This window comes from Sparus aurata, chromosome 5 (assembly GCF_900880675.1).
Source record: "Sparus aurata chromosome 5, fSpaAur1.1, whole genome shotgun sequence".
NCBI lineage: Eukaryota > Metazoa > Chordata > Actinopteri > Spariformes > Sparidae > Sparus > Sparus aurata.
The window spans coordinates 9,149,543-9,173,960 of NC_044191.1; the positions used below are offsets into that span (position 1 = coordinate 9,149,543).

The 24,418-nt window shown below is 41.3% G+C and overlaps 1 protein-coding gene across 7 annotated transcripts in view; it reads right to left on the reverse strand.

The window, feature by feature from the left end:
- The window catches only part of igsf9b (immunoglobulin superfamily, member 9b), a 36,420-nt gene that overhangs the window by 11,698 nt on the left and 304 nt on the right, over positions 1-24,418 (reverse strand). For 3 of the 7 annotated variants that reach the window (XM_030417823.1, XM_030417824.1, XM_030417818.1), the window contains exons 1-5: positions 21,882-22,478; positions 14,865-14,960; positions 11,777-11,983; positions 1,776-1,922; positions 172-323 (exon numbers count right to left, since the gene is read on the reverse strand). In XM_030417823.1, coding sequence (XP_030273683.1) covers positions 172-323; positions 1,776-1,922; positions 11,777-11,983; positions 14,865-14,925 — 567 coding nt within the window. In that variant the 5' untranslated portion in view covers positions 14,926-14,960; positions 21,882-22,478. Of the gene's footprint in view, positions 1-171; positions 324-1,775; positions 1,923-11,776; positions 11,984-14,864; positions 14,961-21,881; positions 22,479-23,856; positions 23,911-24,418 lie in introns of those variants that run through there. The other 4 variants (XM_030417821.1, XM_030417820.1, XM_030417819.1 and 1 more) reach the window with 4 other exon arrangements.

A 24,418-nucleotide genomic window follows, 5' to 3' on the forward strand; every position in this document is an offset into this window, starting at 1 on the left:
AGAGGATCAAAGAGAGAAGGAGAAGTCAGAGGAAGATCATGAGGCTGATGTGAGGATGACAAAGCAGTTTGCTTTCAAAGAAACATCAAAGTGGCAACTCCTACAGAAAATGCTAATTATAAAGCATTTAATTAAAATACTGAAATAGTGCCATCTGTTAATCTAACTCACTTTTATTTTTTCATGTCTCTCAATTTGGCTGTCATCTTTATGCCAGACAACAGTTGGCCGAGGGTTGCCATGGGCTCCACAGCTGAGAGTCAGTGAGTCGCCGAGCAGAACCTCCACAAAAGTTGGTGGTGTCTTGATGAACACAGGTGGAGCTGGAACAAAGACAGCACAGATTATATAGTTATCTTTATTTAGATATTCAAATGGGTCATAGAGGACAATCTGAGCACGAACTTGACCTTGAATACGAGGGTAGGATACCATTCACATTTGAGCCAACAACAGAACTTCGAACACTGTACATTTTCCAGTACTTCACTCTCTCTGGAATAACAAAAATGTTATTTCAATTATAAGGCTGGAGTAGGTTCAGGTTACTCAACCTGAATAACTGAACTAAAACGCAGAAACTGATAGAATATCAGTAGAGTACTGGACTACATAAAAAAAAGGATTTGGCACTGATTGATTTAACCTGAATAGGTACTCGGTAGTACTAACTTTATTCGGTTTGAACTCTTAAAAGTACAGAGTTTGGTACCCAGCCCTAATGACCACTCAATGCAGAAGACAATAGTCAACAATAGCATCTTCAAGGCAGACAATTTCTCAATAAATTATCGGGAGGGATAGTTAGTCCTTATATGACATGACTGATAGTAACTTATTTCCTCTGTGTGGAGATGGGCAGTTGTTGGGTATACAGAGATGTTACATTCTCATTTAAACTGTTCACAAGGAGATTTAGCGTTTTTTAGTGTTAACCATGTCAACAGAATTTGAAAAGAGACACTGTAAACGCTTCCAAATGTGGTGTTTTAAGTACCAAAAATCCAAATGGAACTGAATAATTGGGATACCACCAGACAGCAAATCCCACACACTGACCGTCTGAACTGATGGATGTTTTGTAATCCATTTTTTCCCCCAGAGTTATTGAGTCAAAATATGGACTTAACACGGCCAGGCTTTTCCTGATGGAGCCAACCGTGGTAAAAATATGTGCACTCACTGAATTGGATAGGGTATGGTGTACAAAGCTCTGAGTCAGCTGGGATTTGGGATTACTAAACATATCAGTAGGTAACATAAGATGTATGATATTCAGGGGATGCACTAATGTAATATTATTATGTACAAGAAAGGTGTCCAATGTTTATCTGCAACCTGATGCACCACACACAGGTCTTCCATTCATTGTATGTGCTACCATGTCATCATTGTGTGTCAGTGTGTGTGTTTGACAGAGAGTGGGAAGGTTGAAGGCTGGCTAGAAAAGACTCTGATTTAAGCATTTAACCTTAATCTTTAGCCCACACAAGCCTTATATACTCTGTCCTGTTCCCATTATTCTTAAGAAAGACTCCTACATTGACATCAGCTCACAGCACGCCAGAAAAAGACAAGATGTGATCAGTGTGTGCACAGAACGTCAAACAGAATCCACTAATAGACAGCTATTACACTTAGGAAAATTCACTTTGGCAGGGCCTCCAGAGCCCCAGCCAGGCTTCATGCTGTGGCTGTTCTAAAAGCAGAACAGTGCCAGTGATGAGCAACGAAGGGAGCGGCCCCAGAGTCCCCAAAACCCTGCAGTGCTGCACCTGTGATGGAGAGGAAGGTCCATGTGCCGTTGCGAAAATCGTCTTTAGCACTGTCCAGCAGGAGGATGCGGCACTCGAACCAGCCCTCGTCCTCCAGGGTCAGCCGATCCACCAGCAGAGAGGCACCCTGGGTCAGCGACACGCGGCCTGTGGGAGGAGGGGTGAGGGTGGGAGGGCAAAGAGGACAGGGTGTGAGATGGAGAGAGCACACAGCCAGACAGGCAGAGTCAGCACATGCAGCAAGAGGGCTTACCATGCAGAGGACACAGGCATCCAGTGTCACAAAGGCCGCAGTCAAAGTCATAGACTTTATAATCGCAGACAAAACCACACAGAGTGTGACCATCAAGTGAAGTTTGTGGCAAATAAACCATGCACATAACTGAAGGCCATTGCGCACAGTCCGTTTTGTTTGTCTACAATTGCCGCACGGTTAAAAATAAATAGGACCTCATGTTGTATCATACCGACTCCAGAACTTTCATCTATCTTTTCTTTTAGGAACAGGTTACATTTTTTTTTGCATCTGTCAAAAGGCATTTAGAGGTTTGTTCGACTATTCAGAGACTCCGCAGTGTGCTAAAAACAGTGTGACAAAGTGTGACAAAACAGACTCATCACGGGACAGCGACTGACCGTGATTTTGACCAATGTCTGTGGATCCAAGTGACTCTACAAGCACTTTTTTTTTTAATGGCAAAATTTTGATCAATCATTTCATGTGGTGTGCATCTGCCCGTCATGACATCCGGAAATACACCCGGTAGCTATCGGGATAGTTCCACAGCTCCTCTATCAACTTTTGAAACTCTTTGCTCTTGTCTTTATTTCACGAGAAAGTGGACTACTTTTCCAACAAGTGAGAGGACCACAAACTCATCTTCACCGCTTGACGACTCTATTTTGTCTTGTATTACGAATTTTCGCAATGAATAGAAAAAAATAAACACATCGGAATCAGTGTGCAAGGTTTTCTATACATTATGTTTTTTATCAGATGACTGTTCAAAAATGCATACAAAAAAGGGACTTAGTGCCTAAATCCCTTAAGATTCATTCAAATAGAGCCGGTGGCAAACAAAACATGCAGCTCTGAGTTTCAGAAGTCAAGTTGGAGATAAAACACATGAAATTATTGTAAATCATATGCAAGATCACAGATAAAGATGGTGTCCTGTCATTTATGGTTTGGGTGGCGCTGGGGTGGAGAGCTGGGATGAGCATGCCAGGAAACTTGAAGGCAGCTTCATTAAATCGCAAAAATAGAAAAAAGTGTTTTTCTTCTTTTTATTTTGGAGTTTTCATCTTTAAACGGATTTCTACAACAGATGCGTCATGAAACGAGTCACCTGTTCTTGTTTATCAACGCTGGGCAGAGATAAACAATGTGGAGCACAGCAGATGTATGCTCTCAACTTGTGTGTGAACATCCTCAAAGACACAGATGGATCCACACACACACATCTCCCTATCACACACACCCATTCCCTCCCTCTCTGTACTTCTTACAGCTCCTTGTCAGGCTTTGAAACTTGATCTGTTGGTTGCCTGGTGACTGAAGCCTGGTTTTCAGGGTCCTGAAGTTACCCTTCCCCAACCACCCCCCTTCCTTTTATTCTGTCTCTCAATGAACTCTTTTTCCCCCTTCAATCTCAGGGCTTTAAACGACAGGAGGATGCGTGCAGGGGGGGAAACACACACGTTGCTCATACCAGGCCCGGGCCAAAGCAGTTTGAAAGTAAACAGGGGAATGTGGAGAAGTTTCCGGGATCACGTCATGCTTGCTCGCAGATAGAAAGCTGCTTCAGATGATAAAAGGAACGTCTTTCGCATTTAATCTTTTGCGCAAAGTATTGGAAGAAAATGCAGCAGACACGGTTTTATACCAGAGCACAGAAGTCTTGAATGTCCGGCAACCCTGAAGCAACAATATCAAGAGAAACACAATATCCACGCTATTCACACCGGTTTACCTCCAGACAGCAGTGTCTGGAAAGCTGTGAAATTCATTTAATTCTATACATGGCCTTAAGATAGGGTGAAACACACACTGAGAGAAAAGACAAACGACAATGGCTAACAATTAACCCTGCATTCCTGACTGGGGCTGTTGCTGTGCTTAATAGTTAGGTTTAATGTTTGACTGACCTCCTAAAAGACAGACCAGCGTTTGATGGGCGGTGCTCGCTTACAGGCACCATAAAATGAATGCCTCTCATTTCAGTCTGCATCTTTCAAACAACTGGGCAGGGCCAGGAGAGAGGAAATGTGCAGGCAGATGATAACAGGTACGGGGATAACTTTAGGCATTTTCCTTTTATCTCTCTATGAGGGATCCTCCCTGAGCTGCCTGAAACCTGTGCAACCTTTTCCAGCTGGACATAGCTTTAACTGTCTACTGCAGGCTAAGAGGAAAAACACTTTCACGTGCAAAATCACACAAACCCTCTTTAACACACACCTAATCCCTTGTGTGGCTACATATTATCAGAAACGTAAAGATTACTGTGGCCCTCTCAGCCCCGAGAGAACTTTTACAGACTCACCCTCTGCCACTGTGTGAGGCACAGGGAGTTGGGCTCTCAAACCTGGACACAGTGCATGCTAGCGACGGGTCAGTATGGACCCAACCCTACCGGGTCACAGTCTGTTTATCACCCACCAAAAAGAGCCATCAAAGTCCGATCTAACTGACTGAAGAACAGCTTCTCCCTGAGCGCTGTAGCCTTAATCACTCCCCACCCTCCCACATATGTTGAGGGCTGAAGACTGTAAAAATAACCAAGTTAGTATCTCCCATCCATCCACCACCCACACCCCAACTGCTGCTGATGCACTCCTACATTTTATCACATACAGTGATACTGCATCTGTAATATCAGTGGGGAATGAAAATTGATTCTTAGATGCGTTGCGATTTCATGTAAGATTATGTCTGAATGTAGGAAAGTCAGTTATCAGAAAATTAAAACCCAAGTCTCGACATAATGATCTCCTGTAGCAACTTTTTAAGACTGGTCTGCACGTTCCTTAGTGATGAACGATCTGTTGGTGAAACGTAACAGACAGTAATGTGCACCAGGGTTTACATTCTCAGATAGCTATGGGATAAGGTTAAAATAATCATATTGCGATTATTTTTGACAGATTTTCACTAACTGGGTCACGATCAATGGAAATTATTATTGATCACATCATCACAATTTTCAATTTGCAAATAGCCAATTGATACATAATTAGGCATCCTTAATCTTTTTTTTTTTTAAATCGGATCATAGACCTCTGCATCAGAACCAAACAGAGAGCAGCAGTGAGGATGTATTTTTGTATCTGGAAGTTCCCTTGACAAAAAGCCAGTGATATTTATTGACTGGGTTTTTAATTTGCTGCAGAAAATAATCTCTGTGGAGAATAAAAGTTTATGAGACATTTTTTTTTTGTTCAGCAAGATAACCTTCAAAGATGAACACCACTTTAGGATTTTTAATTGTAAATGCAATCTCCATGAGTAAAAAGTTAGCGTTAAGTTATATATATGGACAACTTCCCCATTCCATGACTTCAATGTCACCACCACCAAGCTTCCTAATACCAGAAGCGAGTAGACAAGTCTTTGTGTTTGGCATGACGACCATTAATGTTCACGAAAAACCTTTGTAGTCTCATTTAGCTACCAGTTAGCAATCGCCTTTTAACGCTTTATATTTCACATGTGTCGTATTGTCCTACCTATGTTTTTTGGAGAACAAAACGTGAAAATCTCTTTAAGCCTGAGGTAACCACAGACCTTATTTCAAGCATTTAACCATAATCCCACTCAAAAACCACAATGATTTCTCATTCCTGCAGCACTCTATTACATTGTGAGGTGCCGAAAGATCGCCAATTCAAATCTTCACACTACTTTGTATCAGAGTTGTAATGACCTCATTGTTGTTGCAGTCCCTGTTATACTACACTGCTACGCTTTAGCTGCCATGCTATTTCATTTGTTGTGCAATACTGCACTGTTTGCACTGTCACCGATTAACTGCCTCATCCAAGTATTCTTTTGGTTTATTTGTCTTGTTTTCTATCTCAATAGTGCCCCTTGTAATATTCTGAATGGAAATCCCCCTGACTGACCATGTGCACTGATCTCGTAGGTTCAGGAGCACGTGGGTGTGTATACATGTTGATTTTCAAAATTTGGAGAGTGCCCTGCCCCCTGGGTCTCCACAGTGGAATTCTGGTTTCGCTGTCAAACACTTAACCCTTTCCCGTAGCCTCCCTCTTGTCCATCACTACAAAGAGTCCACAGCCCCCCACTCTTCATTCTCTCAGGTTACCATAGTGATGAGCGCGAGAAAAACCCGGGCTGTAGGTTTAGATTTGAATTCAGTTGCTGTAGAAACCTGGCTGGGGCCAAACATGGTTAGGGGAGGGTCGATCACGCTGAGGGGTGGGTTGTACTGTCAGATATTTGAAGAATTACCACTGGGGGAAAAAAATGTGTAGATTTTAGAGAAAAAAAACAGGCTTGTGTCACATCCAGCAGCATAAGAGGCATAAAAGGAAGAGTGAGAGAAATGAATAAGGGGAAGAAAAAGAAAAGACTGTTTTCCTTTCAGCCTGTGGACAGACAAAAGGCTGACGCTGTGTGACAAATGTTGCTTTATTTAAATTTGAATGTTGCATCTTTGGACTTGAACTGAAATCTTAAATGGCCCTCGGCAGGTGCTCTGCCCCCAAGATGCTTTAAAAAAAGAAAAAAAAACAACAACATGGCTTTCTTTTTACTCTGATGCACAAAAACAATGCAAATATGCTGCAATAATTACACGCAAGTTGAACATTTTTCAAGCAATAAAAAAAAAATAAAAAAAATAACCCATCCTGTTTGTCAACCTTTGAAGGATCGAGCAAGAGGTTATGGAGAGGTTACTCGAATTGTGTGCATCGATAATCCACTGACAACCAATAAGGGGTTGACCTTTCTGCCCTCTGTGCTCCGTAACTCCCCAGCAGACACATTCATCACTCCCTCTGGTTCTACATTAGCACAATGTCTACAAGTCCTTCTCAAGAGACAAACATCATTAGACTCTGCGGTGGATAGGGAGGATGGCTGAAACAATAGCTGCTGCTCCGTTCTCGTGTCCTCCTCCTCCTCCTCCTCCTCACTGTTTTTCTTCCAGCAGCTATCACATGACAGCTTCAGTCCAACTTAAAATGAGCCCTTGTTTCCAGCAGATCGAGCTGCTGTGCAGCCAAGGGTAGAAAATGGAAACGCTAATCCACTGATGCTGTGTGAACCTCTGAGATGCACCTCTTCATATGGGTGAGAGTCAGGTTTTCGCCCAGTGGGTGGCAGGTTAAGAATAACAGCTTTCAGAGTCATGCCGCTGGCCAGGAGCTGGCCTTGTCTCATGGTTTCTGATATCCTATTCTTTTTTTTCTTCTAAGATTGATGAGGCTTTTTCTGAAAGTGAAACCACCGCAATGCAATTTAGTTGAAAACAGTGTAAACCACATTCATTGCTCATTTTTATAAATGTATTGTATATTTAAAATTTTTACTGTTGTATCATATTTCCTCTTAGTTTTGGGGCTCCTAAAGCTCTAGGATAAGGCCTTGCATTGTTTTATTGAGTCAACATGTGTTTTTTGCATTGGGGGTTCCCAGTGGTTCTTACTGACATAGTAATACATGCGGTATGGCGAATAATATGTGATACAATAGCAGGGGGTAACTATGGAGGAAGACAGATTATTCTGTTTGCAGAAGCGTCAGCACTGCTTTTCTTTGTCCATCCGCGTATGTGCATAAGAGAGTCGGGCAGAGGTGCATTGTGGGATGTGTTTTGATTTGAATACAATCATAAGTCTGGGACCGGCCTCCAGCTTCTGACAGCTCACCCCTCCCACTCCCCCAAATTTCTCTCTTCAATCCTCCTGTCCCCCTAATCAGTTTAACCCTCTTATGAATAGCTCTTTGTCGTGAGATAGATTACAGTTAACTCTGTCCCTCTCGCTCCGTCCGGCTCTGTTAACTCCTGTGCCAGCAAGCACACACAGTTCACGTGCCAAGTTATCCTACAGCGGCCATTCAACTTAGCACAGGCATTAGCCCTCGTACATGATCCCGAAGTCAAGTATCAGAAAATATGGAATTTGGTCCTGCAAGATTACAAGAGCTGGAGCTCCACTACAGATGTGCGAAAAAGCTTTGTTTTTTCTTCAGGAAGAGATAACGCTGATGTTAATCATTGCTAGTTGCCTAAAATTTGCTTTACTAACTAAGCTGGAGTGACCATCAGGAAAAAAATCTTACTACTTCCAGGAATAATCCTCATCATCAGTGAACAACAAGCTTGTTGTAATGCTCAAAATATTGTAAGCAAAGCTGATAAATGAAAAACAACTTCACTTCACTTCACACAATGTCCCAATTTGATTCAATAGGATTCAGTTTGATTCAATATCATCTGGCTAGGGACATTTCAGTCACAACACTAATTATGTTTGGAAATAAAGGAGATTCTGAGATGACTGTTATTGTACAACGAACCCTCTAAACTAGTGCATTATTAAAAATATTAATGTTTGCATTAATAATTGAATAAAGTGGTTTCAGAGATTTCTCGTGAAAACCTGTCACTGGAGAAATACATGGGATATTTTTATGATTTTAGCTTCTAATTATTACAAATAATGCAGTGAAAAACAAGAAAGTAATGACAATGTATACTTGTGTAATTCAACAAAAGAAGAAAAAAAGTAACTTTCCCATTTTAAACAACCTTTGTAGCCATTTCAATAAAAACTTTTGAGTTTACAAGTTGCTCCATGAAGTAAGTATGTCGGCAGCCATGCACTCTGCTGTACAAAACAAGTTTTTTGGGTACAGCTGAATGTTCCACTGCCTGTCCCTATGCCATATCCCTGTACATGGTAAATAATCTCAGCATAGTTTTTAATAACTGTTTGGGTACAAACATTGACCTGCCAGTGGGACAGACATTTGCTCACTAAACAGAAAATGTACCCGCATTTGACTCTTGGCAAGTAAAGTTTTTGTTTCTGTGGTTTTGGAACCACATCCATGGGATAAGACATATATTTAAAGATACATTGCAGGGTTTTATAATTCAAATAAAGATTGATTATTCAGATAAAGATTGATTATTCAAATAAAGATTGATTTGAAGCAGGAAAATAATTTCTTTTAAACCCAGCCTTCACTTATTGAGTTAACATTTCCACAGTAAAACCAGATTTGATTTGAATGTCCAAGCACAGCACTGACTCTCATCTCATGCTCCTCACATGAATCTGGCCAGTGACACACCTAAGACTCGAGGTAACAGAGCTTTCATAATGGCCTGCTGCTCTAAGCCAGGGATCATGGAATTCCCAAGATGCAGCAATCTATTCTTCTTCCATTGTGTCATTGTTTGCCACACATCATCCTGGTCTAGTTACGGCAAAAAAACTGGTTGGTGAGGGATAAAGGTGATCAGTTTCACCTTTCAGCTGGGCTACTTATTGCTTTTCAAATAGCCGCATGTTTGCAAAGGCTTAGCTGTTCAATATTAAAGTCCACTCCAAGGTTATGGAGTTCACAGTTTGTGTAGATGTGTGTGTGTGTGTGTGTGTGTGTGTGTGTGTGTGTGTGTGTGTGTGTGTGTGTGTGTGTGTGACTTTTGCATGTGTGTGACAAATGCAGGCCTCAACTTCTTCAGTGTTCAGAGGTCACACTGAGAGTACGATGGAGGCCTGCTGAGTTCTGGGGGTTTGCCCATTGTCGTTCTAACCTCAGGTCTGAGTCTCCTGCTCACAGTCTCTACTGATTTACTTCACCACGCAGGAGACATTTGATCTGGCCCTGCAACAGTAAACCATCCTGACATTGCAAGACCTGAACATACTGTCTCAACAAATGCAACTCAAACAGACTATAATGGCGTGTCAGTCAGAGTTTATCCGCTTGTTTCCTCTTTGTTGTTAGTTAACTAATGTTCAGCCCCGGAGGGCATCCTGGGTGTGAAATGGAGAGGAAGAGGGATGAGGGACGAGGGGGACTAATACCTTCCTGATTCACTTTTAGCAGACAAGAGGAGGTCTCTGAGGCCCAGACAGACTGGTGTCTAATGGTGTCAACACTGCTCCATAGCCTCAAATGCAAAGTGCAATCTCAAATTCACCTGATATCGTATCAAAAAATGTTGGTTTAATGGACGACTGAAATAGTCATCCAAGATACCACTTGCTTTGATTCTTTCATCTCAGTTTCTAAAAATGGCCAACGGCATCAGTGAGATTGAGACAAAGCAGCAGACCAAGGACAGACAGCGTTTTATGTTTTATTTAGCCTACTTAAATGTGCAGCATTTGCAATGCAATGAGTCCCCCAAAGGAAGGACAGAAAAACAATTACATTTAATAAAACATACTGAACCACTATGCTGTAAATTCACCTCAGCTCTGAAAAACAGCACAGTTTTCATCCCTGCTCTCTTCTTCCTGATCTCAGGCAAGCCAAGACAAAGATCAGGAAATGGTCGCCTTCTTGACTGTCTTGTGGTTGAAGCTGAAATCCCCCAACATTTTAATTTGAGGGTAGAATACATTAGACCCACAGCGCTGACACGCTTCACATGCTGCCATCTGCCTCCAGTGGGAGGGGAGATATGAGGATCTGAGGCAGACAGGGGTAAAGCCCACACCAGACGAGTACACACAAGGGACAGATATGACAAAATATTACTGGGACATCCCAAACAGTCTTCCACTCTGAGCTCCATCTCTGCAACGTTGTTTACTTCATTATGGCTGCTTGTGCATCAGATGACTGCCTCGAAACAATGACACAGTTAACGGCCTACAAGAGGGTTAACATGCCAAACACATGTAGCCCAATTGCCCAGCGGAGGCGGCCCGTTTGTGGTTCAGCCTCTGTAGAGCTTAAACATGGGTTGTCACGATGCTGCAACCATGTTTCTCAATCAGGGGCTTTCATTCTCTGTAGGACCTCCTGTTAGAATGAGTTCTAACAGGAGGCCCTACAGTTAGAATAAGTTCTAACAGGAGGTCCTACAATTAGAATAAGTTCTAACAGGAGGTCCTACAGAGAATTAACGAATCTGGTGGGCTTTAAAGCGGGGTACCCTGCACATTTTAGTGACCTACTTGGGACAGTATGGGATTTTGGGGTGTCCTAGTGCTCCTGTTGGCTTTGGCAAAGCAAGGGGAGGTTGTGATACCCCTCTTTGTCTTTTGTCCTCTGTTAGACAATGCCAGGATTATAGGGTTCCAGCAAGAAAAGTCCCATTATTCCCAATGCTTCATCCATCCTCCTTCCAGCACAACAATCTCCCCTTACTGGGTCACTCCTCAGCATACTAATAAAACACTGTCATCAGACCACCAAGCCCCCACCTACACTACTAATCCCCCAATGCACAGCGTTACTGGTACCCCCCTTCTTATTGCTCAGCTACCCCACCCCCCTTTAACTGCCTCCATTAAAACACATCCATTCTCCCTTCCTCTTCTCCATGCAGTCTCAAAAACACAGACTGAACACCAGCAGTAATTACAGGGACTGTGGTTTGGATGGATTACCTATCTGGGATATTGTTCCATCCAAACTTCCCCTCCACAAGTCTTTATAAATACCAGTGTGGCCTCCTTATGCCTGCCTTTACTCACATAGGACCAGTAAAAGAGAAACGTTGCCAAATGGACACCTCCACCTCCTCACTACTGAACCATAATTAAAGAAACCTGTCTATTGGCGAATCCTTTCAGAAACAATTGCTATGATAGTAGCTCCAGAGTCTACTGAGAAATGTTATTAAAATCCACACTAGCAAAGGAAAAAAGAAGAAAATGTAGTCAAAATAAGGTCTTACAGGTTTACTTTTTTGCCTCCGGTCAAGTTGCAAATGTTGCGACAGATGCAAATCTTTTAGTTTGTGAAAGGAGTGTGTATTTGAACACATCTGAATATTTCTTACCCTTGTAGTTTGGATGAACACGAGGAGCATACACTCCAAATTTTATAAGGATGGGAACGTTATAACCGAGGCGCACCCACTCCACCACATGCAGAGGAAAGAGATTTGGGGTGGTGGCTTCTTTGGCTGAAGGAGTGAGACTGCAGCTCAGCTCTGCAGAGCCCCCCTCTCTGGCACGAACCAATGACGCCTCACCTTGAGAAACACCTGGAAAGACAACAGCCAAAGCATGAGGATTCAATGTGGACATTTGGTCAGAGCACAGAAGCCAATAAACAGTAAAAATATGAATAAATACATAAATCTTGCTTTATAAGGGCCTGAGAGATATGGGCCTTTTAAAAAGAGTTATGGCTGCCAGAGAGGCCCGATAAACCTCTCTGGAATTTTTTTGGTCATTCATTCATGAGAAAAATGTTTGCTATGCTCTGAATAGATCAGAAAACATCAGCAGCAAAATCTTGGGAGAGAGAGCAGGACCACACAGGCAAGAAGAGGTCAAGACTAGGTCTGTAACTAACATTTATTTTCTTTGTTGATTATTCTGCCCATTATTGTCACTATAAAGATTGTAAAATGTCAAAACATTTTAAAAGTTACTAATCACAATTACCCAAATTAATGTCTCCAACTTGCTTCTTGTGTCCAGTCAACAAAAAATCCTTATATTTAAGAAGCTGGAACCAGCTAATGTGCTGGAAAATGTCTGAGACTATTAATCTACTAAAGTGGCTGACAACTAATTTCCTTGATCGACTAAACGATTAACCCCCAGAACCCCAGTGTCGGGCCATTTCTTTTTCTCCGTCACGCTTTATTCAGTGTGGGCTCATTTTCTCTTTCTTGTGTTTCTCTGGACCTAGTAATTCAACAATTCTCAGATTCACTTAATTTCAACTGAACCATTTTTAAAAGGATCCAGGTATTGCAACGGTTTGTTTTTTTGTGAAATTTTAAACGAGATGGACAATAAAATAATTTTTCCTGATAACAAAATGCGCCTTTCAAACCCTACTGCACGTTTTGAGGATCTCAACTTATTCTTGGCGCTCCAATCAAGACCCAGGGAAGCTCGTGGGAAATTAACTGAATTAAGTACTAACTGATTCATTAACGCTTTTGCTGAACTACATCATCCAGTGACTATGACATCCTCTGTGTCATACTCCCCAGGAGAGCTCCCTGCTAAAAGCCATCAGAGAGCATGTAAAACAATCATGTGCCATTTGGCGACAAGATTGTATAGCCGAAAAGCTTTCAAACACACAGCAATCCCATTAGTAACACCTGGAGCAGTCTCTCCTTCGCTGCCATGTGCTCACGTGGGTGTGTGCGCGACTGGGTGCCAGTGTTTGCTCTGCTACTCATCTGGCCTGGTGATTACTTTAATCTCAGAAGGGGGGGGGTGGTGGTGATACTCTGATGCAGGGCAGCAGGACCCTCTGTGCTCTCTCTAGCCGACCTCCCACCACCCCCTGGGGTCCACACATGGTCTGCGGACCAGCACAATCAATCCCTCCACCCCCCCTTATGAACACATGCACGCACACAGAAGTGTGCCTGGGTTGGGGGTAGTATAAATCCCGGATTGATCTAAATCCACACCCACAGATATTATTTAAGTTGGATTTTGGCCTCATTCCCTTTGGTCCACTCATGTCTATGGCCCTACCTCCCCTCCCTCTTTACTTTCTCCAATGTAAGGCAATGGGAGCTGTGCCAGATTCATTATGGTGTCAATCAAACTGTATGTAGGCAGCTGAATGTCAACATATGCCAACTGTTTTGCGATGCGTCATGACAACATGACCATACTGTAGGTCTTGTTGACTTTGACAAACAGTGAACTTTTGGGGAAGCAATGCAAACAAATGGCACAGGCAAATGGAGGGACACAACTGTTGGTCCTAGAAACTGAAAAGCCGAATGAGAAAGTCTTGAAAAAGCAGATTTGTTTGGTTATACGACACATTATCACTGGGTGATATTGCCTTAATCTTTAAATAATATTGCGGTACTTGTAGGATAAATCGTGATATGCAATATACTTCCCTATATTTTTAAATCTCTTTAAATGCACTTCATAAATGCTAGCGCATCACCATATTTTGATCATATACTTCTATACTGATATTGTAGGGATGACTATTGGAATTTTAACAAAACATTTACACAATGAGGCTTCTGATGAATAAAAAGGCATGTATTACAATAAGTAGAACAGTCTGGTAAGTTCAGAAAATTACATCACTTAACTGTCGGGCAGCTTTTAAATCAGGAAAAGTCAATACATATCTCATATCATGATATAAGGATATGCAAAGTCCTCACATCCTGGTCCTATGACATGATATGACTGCATAAAGCATTTTATATCAACTTTTAAATAAACTTTCACAGTTAGTACAACAGATTTTTGGCACAACTGTGGAAGGTTTTCGATTGGTTTTAAACAAAATGTGCACAAATTTGACAAATTATTTGACTAAATTCAATCTAGATCAATTTTTTATTCATTGCCCACAACTAGAACATTCTAAAAATGTAGTTTAAAATGACAGTACTGTAATAATACTAATAAATAATGTGGTGAAAGTGATTATTCTAAGACATTCAGGGACATATTAAGAGCAGTACAATCGTCATGATCGTGTAAATGTGATCGAACAAAGCAGATTTGCATCAGATAATCTCTGCTCTGCATGTGCAAGTCCTTTTTGACACATGTTGAATTAATTTTTAAGTCGATGTCACATGCTTGTCTCTGCCTCTTACTGTTTTAAAGTTGCAAGTAACAAGTAGAATAGGATCTATTTGATTTCTTCTCTGTCTAACATTGCAAATAGATTCAAAATGCTCATCTTAAAAGAGAGCTGCTTCAGAAGACCTAGTCAGCATTGGGAAAGGTCTTTTAAGTTTTCATCATCATCATCTGAATGCATTTTTTAACAGTTTCTTAGCAAAATAAATCAACACTGAGGAATATCAGTCCACTTGAGAAGACCTCTAAAAATCCTGCAAAGATACATGAATTATTGAGATGCATTACAATATATGCGATGCGTCCTTATTTGCATTATATACTTACTTAGCAGACAGATTGCTACAGCGGTGGTGACAGCCTGAAGCCACCGTCTCTCCAGTCCCATGGCCGTCCGTCACACTCCTTCACACATCTCCCAACCTGAAAGAGAGGACCACACATCCCTTTTACCCTCCAACAGAATACTACTATGCCATTCAGAGAGTCACTGCTACATAAGGACATCCCTAACATCCCCTCTCAGACAAATGTAATCCCTCAAGTTAACATCACCTCATAATCCATCAACCACACTTCATTCCAGATGCTTCTTGGTCAATAAATAACTGTATTCTTTGAAAACACTTAATCCTCTGGAAGATTGCATGTCTGTGCTGCTGTGGCTGGATTAAGACAAATAAGCTATTCCGAAAAGTGCTACAAATAGACAATATGGCACGAGACTGCACCCTGTGGAAGTGCACAGGCCAAACTGTGTGCGCCTGCATGTTTATGTGTGTGTCCACAGAGAGGACCTGTACAGGGCACTAAGTGTACGCACAGATTAACCCGATGCTTGTGATTGGCCCAGCTCATCCAGGAGGTCTCGTCTCACACTAAATAGGCCAACAGCAATTGACAGGTGACATGAGCAATACTCAAAAAGGTGTGTCTCCCCGACTCCAGATGTTACTCTATTACCAGTGCTTAAAAAAAGAGGAACTTAACTGGTATAAATAGAATGATATTTATAACTGGATCATGATCGCTGGAAAGAGACATTGCTGGTGAGATGTATTTTTGGCATTTTGGGCATCACAATAGAGCTAATTAGGGATTTGGATACAGTATTGGAGACGGAGACCTGTTCATTCCTATAAAAGCTGCGTGAAGCAAAAAAAGCTCAGACTTTCCAAATGTTATAGGACTGAATGGTTCAAATTCTGATAGTGAAATTACAGGACACTTTCCAAACTGAGTGGGTCTAAATCATATTCCTGGACCTTGATTTATTAAAGTTGCTTCTTTTACAGTGAAAGCTAGGGGGCAAAAGTCATTTGGGCTGATGAGCATAATGTGATGTTGTATTTACACAGTTTGGCCATTATGTCAAATTGGCCTCAAAGCCCTGCTCTCTTCCTGTGTGTGTATCATATTCAAGAGAAGGCAGACATTTCCACAGCGATATCTCCGGAACTCTGCAACTCGCACCAAAACAATCTAGGAGCATAAATAGCACTACAGGTAAGACGAAAAACATTTCATTTTAATGTGGTAGGTGAACTGGGCTTGGGCTGTATGAGATATTATCGATAATTGCAATTGAATATCGAACGGCTGTAACAGTATATTTGGGCTTTTATTTGGAAAAGAAAATGCGCCTTGAGCTGTCTTGGAAAGTGGAGGAAACACAGTGGCAACACGCATCGATGTTGGACAAGATGAGAATAAGACCTGGTATGGTCTTATACAGCGACATGGACACAGCACTTTAACATACAAACATTCTAAGAAGAATGCCAGCTCGCCAGGCAACGATTCAGGTTTAGAGTGAGAGAAAATGGCAAGCCAAATGATTCAAATACGACTACATCGTCTTTGCTGTAAGACAATTGTACTGTCTATCATGATATTAGCGGGAGAATAGCGTGGTATAACATTTTAGATATCTCCTGAGCCTATGGTAAAGTGTCCCTTTTAACTGAATTCAAGACTTCATCAAGTACAGTACATGTCAAGCAGTCAATGGCAACAAGTGCAGTTCACCATAATGAAGCTTAATGAATCTCACAAACAAGACTCCACTTATACAAATTGTGGGCCTACTTCACAGTCTGAGGGATGAGAACAGCAGCAGCAGCTTGCCAGGCCTTCTACCTCAAATTGGATTGGAGGCACAAGTTTAAGTTATTGTCCTTCAAACATAATGGTGGACCTCGCCCCCTCCCATTGAGTCACTCCATTCAGCACCCCTAATACCAGCTTATTACTTTAAGTTCATTTAAGTAATACAAGAAGGAGGCTATTCTTAGAAAGCAGGTAGGTGTTGGATATTAACTGCTCATATAACCACAGATGCACTGCAGAAACATGTTTGGTCTCTTAGCGGTAGTGTTTGCACTTGAGTAAATAAACAGCCCAGAATAGAGCAGCAGAAAGATGTATTTATCTCCTTGCCGACACAAAGTCGAACTGTTGCTGCAGGGCCCTTGAAGCACATTAGTAACTTTTGTTTAGCACCTTTCTGAAAGAAGCAGAAAGTCAGAACCAATGTCACACAAGCACTGAAGAGCAGTGGGATGAAAAACACATTAGAGTGGCTTTACAGTAAAAGCTGATGAAGACAGTGGGGGGTGGTAGAGCATGAATAATGGCTGAGGGTGGCGTTTTTTGTATGACAACCATTTTAAGGCAATGTCTGTAATGAGGAAAGGCTTACTCCCACTGAATGAGCATTATTCGCTCAGTAGGGTGTCGGAATGAACAGGCCTCTTATAATGGGTTGAAAAAATAAAGTAAAGTAAATCTTTCTAAAGTCTCATCATTTGGGTGTCAGCAGTCAAAAAAACTGATGGGAGTGATTGCACATCACATGCATCATCCTGGCTGTCATCCTGACAGTCATTTTAATGACATGACAAGAAAAGTAATGGGCAGATCCTATCATATATCTAAAATTCTAGCTCAAATCTAGACCTCAAGTAGTGTAACTTCTAAACCTCAAGACTGAAAGAATCTCATCCTTGCTCCTGTCTACTCAGATGTGCTTCCACACCAGAGTATATGACTGTCTCATGGGAACAGACAGACAAACACGCTGAGCTGATATATTACAGAGGAAGCCTTGGGGGGGGGGGGGTTGTCTGCAGGTGCAAAAGCAGATGGAAGACAACCAGGTTATTTCCTCAGGCAGCGGAGCAAAGCAAGGGGCCATTTAACTGACATGTACACAGAGAGGGCCTCGAAGAGAGAGCCCAGTTGTTTAAGTTAGAACATGGACTCTGTGACAAAACAGTCAAGCTGCAGTCACTTTTGCTATCTATCTGACTGCAATTTCACAAAAGCACTTGCATACCTGCGTGCACAACTACAATTTACTAAGAATTAACAAATAATGTTGTGTACAGCTCCCATTCAACAGTGAGGACATGCATCATGCATGCTTGTGCATGTGAGAGGTGGGAAAGGTGTCCTACACACTAATCTCCTCACAAGGGTATCTGAGGGAAAGTGGACATAATTAACAGCTGTTGGCAAGTTGCACATAACCATGTTGAGAGATTACTCAATATATTACAGTTGAAAAGAAAATTGTCTTTGGCCCTCAAATAATTAGGTTACTATGATTTTTGAAGAGAAAGGGTTATCACGGCCGAGCAGAAAAACTAAGGGTACAAACACAGTAAATCCCTGCCTAAGCACCAGACATTTAGCTCAGTAACGTTCATGGACCCAGTTGACTGCTTCAGTGTTTCGCTGGATTTCATTGACACAAATTGCTTTAGATCTAGTCATGACTTAGCCTTCTGGACGGAACATTTGTAACACCCAGACTAATCCTGCCCTTCTGCTTCGAGTGTTAATAGTGTAATTAAATTAGACATCAAAGTGGTGAGGCAAATCAAGGACATGCTGTCATCAGGCTGTGCATTGCAGCATCAATCACTGGAAAAAACAAATCATCAAACAGATTATTCTCCTTTCTGGAAGTCCAAGAACATTGGTGGAAATAACACAGCTAGTCAAGCACTTTGGATGTGTTTTAAATATTTCAAGGCAATGTCAGGTAACAAAGAGCAATGTGGATCTTAAATAATGCACCTAGTGTATCAGTGATCCTCTATGCCAAATCATGATACATCTATATTTATCGTCTCCACTGCCTAGAGAGAACTTTACAAATGCAGACAAATTAATGTTTGTCACAATTTTATCAGAAAATCTAAGATTCAACTTTTTCATCAGACTTTCAACATAAAAAGTATTTCCAGAATCAGCGTTTACATGGATGGATAGATGGATGTGCTCTTCAGATGAATGCACGGAAGAAGCTGATTCCAAGCTGTCAGCTGCAACAGCTGGTAAGCCTGACCTCTCCATATGCATCTCCTCTGACTCTCAGTATAATTAGCTAATCAGAAGGCACAAACAAAAAATGCAAAAGTCAAGATGCAGTTTGTACAGAGTTGGACTGTGTAGGAGTTAACACAAAAGGTGCAGTAGTCAAATAAATGTTCTGTTTCGTCTTCGAACAGAAACCCGAACACACAAACTGAGCTTTTGACCGAGTGTGTGAGAGTGTGTGTGCTATCCCTCAGTACCTAAGCAGGGCCATCAGTGATGTTAGCGACAGATACAGGCCTGATAAGAAGTAGCATTACTCTCTTAGTAATCCTTGTTAATCCTGACAGAGGCCGTAGTCTCAGTGCAAGCCAGCCTGCAGCAGCAACTCAAAGTGTTACTTGAGCAGAAACCTTCACAGGTGAGCACAACAATCTCATACAGGGGCAGAAACATCATGCGAACAACCACAACAAAGATCTGCACAAATAGTACATGTGATCCACAGTAACTGGGTTGTAAAACCATCAGTCCAACCATGACTGGTTGGACCAGCCTGAAAAACAGAGTAATCAATTCATGGATGTTGTCCCTGGCACAACAACCCAATTCAGTATCTGTATTGACTTTACTCTGAGCAAAGGAAATGAACTGGGCACACACTGGGCACGAGAGAGAAGCCCCGATCTCGTGACTGAGGAAAGCCTACTGTATATGGATTAACATAGTGATGGTTGGTGTGGTGCTACAGGGTGTAAAAGTATCGACTAATGTTTTTCATTTACTCACACACAGAAACACGGACAGTGGGGATTACTAAACAATGCAATTTTACAGCAATTGAACAATACAGCAAATTACAACAATAAATCACATTTATGCTCCACACATGAGTGGCCTGATTTTATATCACTCAGGGGTCTCAGGGGAGAGAAGAATGACGTGACTCTAGTAAAAGCAAAGCAGCTAACATCCGTCTTATGAGCCCTAAATCTTTGTCCTTTCCTGCCCTCGACTCTAAGGGACAGATCAGTCCCATAAAGCTACTTTCAAGACCCAACAGTGAGAGGGTCGACTCTTTGAACCAAGAGGTCAAAGGCCAAAGGTAACGCACTCAAGAGCTCGTCCAGCACTGGATTTAACTTGAAGTTAAAATAAAATAAAATCCTATATCCAGCATAATATCTAGCCTACAAATGTTCATCGATATGGTTCTTTCTTCCTCATTTAGGGATCAGACGTTACTGCCCAGATGTAAAAAGCTTTTTCAGACAGGTCCACAGTAATGAGACGTAGAACATACAATAGTGACTGACCATTTACGGTGCACTGCATGGCTGTTAAACTTTATTAGCCACTTTCTCTAATCTACCATATCTTTGGTTTACCGCATTACTTCACTTAAATGCAGAGTATGCAACTTCTGCTGCTTTTGGTCTCTCAGTCAAAACAAATACTATATCTTATACAAATGGAGCCGCGGGATCATGGGAGTTGTTGTCTGCAATGTTAATGGCCACCATTGCCAAAGAAAATGTATCTGATGTCACTCAGATGGAAATGTTGTGTTTACTCAATTTTGCCAACTTCCCTCCACACTTTTTGACTCTCTCCTGGAAGTTATAGCAACAGTCAACCAAATAAAACACACCGTAAACATGAAGTCTTGTCGCTTTTATACATTTTAAAGCAGAAACGTCACTGATTAATCTTGAAAGTGCTTTATATCTTTGCATTTTGTGTCTTTTCTTCGGTACCTCGTAGTTTTAGCAACGTGCTTTCACTTCCGCCTAACGGACTCTATCTTCACTACTACCAACACAGCAATTTAGGGTAACCACTTTCAGCTCATGAATAATTTGTTTCTCAATACAATCAATTTCCTCCTGCATGACAGTCTGCCTACAGGGCACAGTTGGCCACACTGTGTTTTGAATGGTGCAATATACTGCTGCGAGTGAAATGTCAAGGCATGCTAAATGTTGAAATATGAGGGACATTATTGTGTGAAACACCTGCACTGGTATCTGACATGCACAGACTTTGTTATGCTGGAGGGGCTGGATGATATGCTCGTTTCCTTCAAGGATCTGGATAGAAATATGCAAAATTGCCTCTTGCACATAGTTGCCATCCTTTAAATAATGCAAAAGAAATCACAAAAACAGATTCATAATTTACCCATAAGGACCAAACTGGAAGTATATGTTTTCCCTGCTTTATTTTTTCAGAAGAAATATCACCACAATTTGTCGAAGAAAACTAAAACCTGTGAAAGCCAACAAGCTGATTAACGACAGAAGCTAATATTTATGAAAGTAAACACTGTCCCTATAGAGTCTTATGGCCAAGCATAAGGGATTAAAGGCTTCAGAGTGATGTATGTACCTCATTTCTCACCAGAAAGCACAACAAAAACAAAGGACAGGAATCACTGGAGCAGGGAGTAGGCATCATGTAAAAAGCACTGCACTCCTCTGCACAAAACAGCTCAAATTAGGTTCTGTCCAGCACATTGCACCATGTGGAGCAGCAGCCAAATGCACTGTCTGGTCCAATTTCAAACAAACACCAAGCAACAAGCTCTCTATTTCTATGTCTGCACCCCTACAGTGAATTGTGATGCTCAGTCCTCCAGCGCAGAGATCCTGTAATACAAAACAGGTGCACCTTTTGTCTGAGTCACTGAGTCTGACACCAGCTGAGAGGAAGGCTCCTTGATATAAATAATAATTACTAAACAGAAAACATTATTATGGCTGATTATTACTATTCTTCATTTTAATCATAGGGACTAGGTTCACTTATGGGTTATTACAGCATGTTGAACCTATTCATGGAGGTATGGGGGGGGGGGACACACACTCACTGGGAGATTATAAGGGTGCATGTGATACACTAAACATAAACAAAGGCGCGACACCGCAGTACATCACAGTGTTATTATTATACAATGCGATTGGAAAGGAACCCGGCGTTATAGCAGAACACAATGCGTATAGAGGAAGATGTAGCTCTTACCTTGCTTGAGGCACTTTTTCACTTGAAGCTGAAAGTAAAACCTATCAATCCATTGATGCTCTTCTTTAAGACTCGTCTTCCAGAACACATTCAACTGCTCATTCCTTTCTCTACAGTGGGAAGTGAGATTGAAACAACACGACTTTAAATTAAAAACAAAAAAGAAGAGGGAGCTGGTTTAAACGCAGGTGGTCACATTTTGGTTCTCAAGTCCGCGCGTGGATCACAGGAAATCAAAATTAATCCTCGACATCATGGTGATCAGACCTCCTAAAAAAAAAAAAAACAACACTAAATAAAATCCATCAACCCAGACCGCCTTCCTTCACGAGTTCGGGCACATTTAAAGTCCATTTAAACTTTCCATCCCTTGGCTTTTTATGTCCGCAATAGTCCAAACTTGCTCAAAGAACTTTGAGTCACCGGTGAGAGTTTCTAATTAACTTCAGAAATATGTAGAAATGACTCCGGGTCGACGCAGTGCGCATTCATCTTCAAACAGGGGCAAGTTTCATGAGAAAGAGGGCTCGCACTGCACGTTTTTAGTTGTAGCCCTGCTGTTGATACCCTGCCTGTGTCCCTCCTCCCATTATTACTATCCACTCCTCCTACTACAGGCGCTGTTTGCACCACTGTCAACACACACGGAACACAACCATAGCACTTCCTGTGACACCTGCCACAATAAAGCCCCTCACCGAACAAGCTACATAAAACATCCACTAAGAATTGCAGTTTTTCTGTGTTTATCCTATTATACATTGAACATGATTACATTTTTGACCGGTTAGTTAAACAAAATAATAAATTTACAAATGAACTGTGTCATCATCATCATTATCCTGGCCAAAGTAGCAATTTATCTCGATAATCATTCAAATGTGCTCATAGCCACCTCATCTCCTTGGCACTCAGGACTCTTTTTGTGATAAACTTTATTTTGTGGGAGAAACAAAAGGCAAGCAGAGCCATAGTGATACATTTAGGATTTAGGAATAACTGGAAAGCTGCAGGCTCCACTTCTGGCAATTCAAAATGAATCAGGAAATTGTCTCTATCTTTGTACTCAGTTGGTGTTTGATTCGGAGGATGGAGGTCTGGTAGTCCTGTTTCTGGCTTTATTTGTTATTCTAGTTTATGTAGTGTTTTCCTAGTTAAGGGAGGGAAGTTTTGGGTCCTACAGCGCACTGCGTGGTTGGCCAAGACTTCCTCCATCTTTTTGGTCATTTTGGCCAGGCCCCCAGACTCTTTTTACTGGTATTGTGCAAGCAGTCATGGATCGCTGGGATACTTGAACTGAACAGAGCCGTCCTTTCTGTTTTTAATAACTTTAGAGCCCAATCTTATCAGCTGATATTGGCCTATTGCAGATATATCATTATCAGCGTATACTGTCCGATGTGACAATTCTTTTGTTATTTTAGAAAAAGATACATAAGTTCATTTCTTATTATCATATTCACAGGGAAATTTACTCTTTGAGCCGTAATTCTAACTAGAAATGTCTGAAACAGTGCACTAAATCAAGTCACACCATAAACGGTCAGAGAAGCCATCACTTTGTAAAAAAAAAACAAACAAAAAAAACGCTTTTACGTTGAAGGTGCAATTCGACTTCCGGTAAAATGTCGTGTCTTGGCGATGCGGGTATTTAAGCGCCTCAGACAAAAGCGCCTTTAAACGGGACAGACTTTGAGATTGTAACAAAAGGCAAATGCTCAACTAAAGACCACTTTTGACCGAGAGCCGTTTGGTACGGCATTCTTTATACAAAAATGTTGTAATAGCGCATGAAGATAAAAATAGATGTAAAATGGCTCCAGCATGTGTATAAAGAAAACAATAGCTTTGGGGGCTGGGTTTTACCATTCACTACACACCACACCTTCCCGCGAAATTCCAGTAGTTAATATCCCATTATGGACACTATAGTGAATGTAGTGCATTTACATGTTGGCTGTAGTGTTCACCACACCATGTCACCTCCAGTGCTTTATTCAGTCATACTGCTTGCAGAATCCAACCAAACCTTGAGTAAGATAATGAGACGCCTGTAAAGTCTTTTACTTTTCACTAAATAATTCACTATACTCTTACAACATGAATAACAATAACGTGTATGTGAGAGTAAAAATTAAGTAAAAATTTGGCATTAAATGTCCACCTAACTGGCTTAATGTTCGACCTGCACCTCACTGCCATGCATTTATTTATTTTTTTGCTAACGCTTGTTTCTGTAAATTAATAGCTGAAGATTAAGATGGAAAGACACAGCTTAATTTATCGTCTTAAACTTGAACACAAACTCTTAACCATATATATATATACATGCATATATACCATAGACCTAAACCATCCATTCAGTTAGCTATGTTATTTTATTAGGCTAACTTTAAAAAAAAAAAAAAACCTAGCTAATCCCGAGTTTAGCTAACGTTATGCTAAGTAACAAGGCTCATTGATACCTATTGACTCTTGACTCAACAGCCCTGTCAACACTTTCTTTCTACTTCTGATTCTTTACCACTAAGATGTCA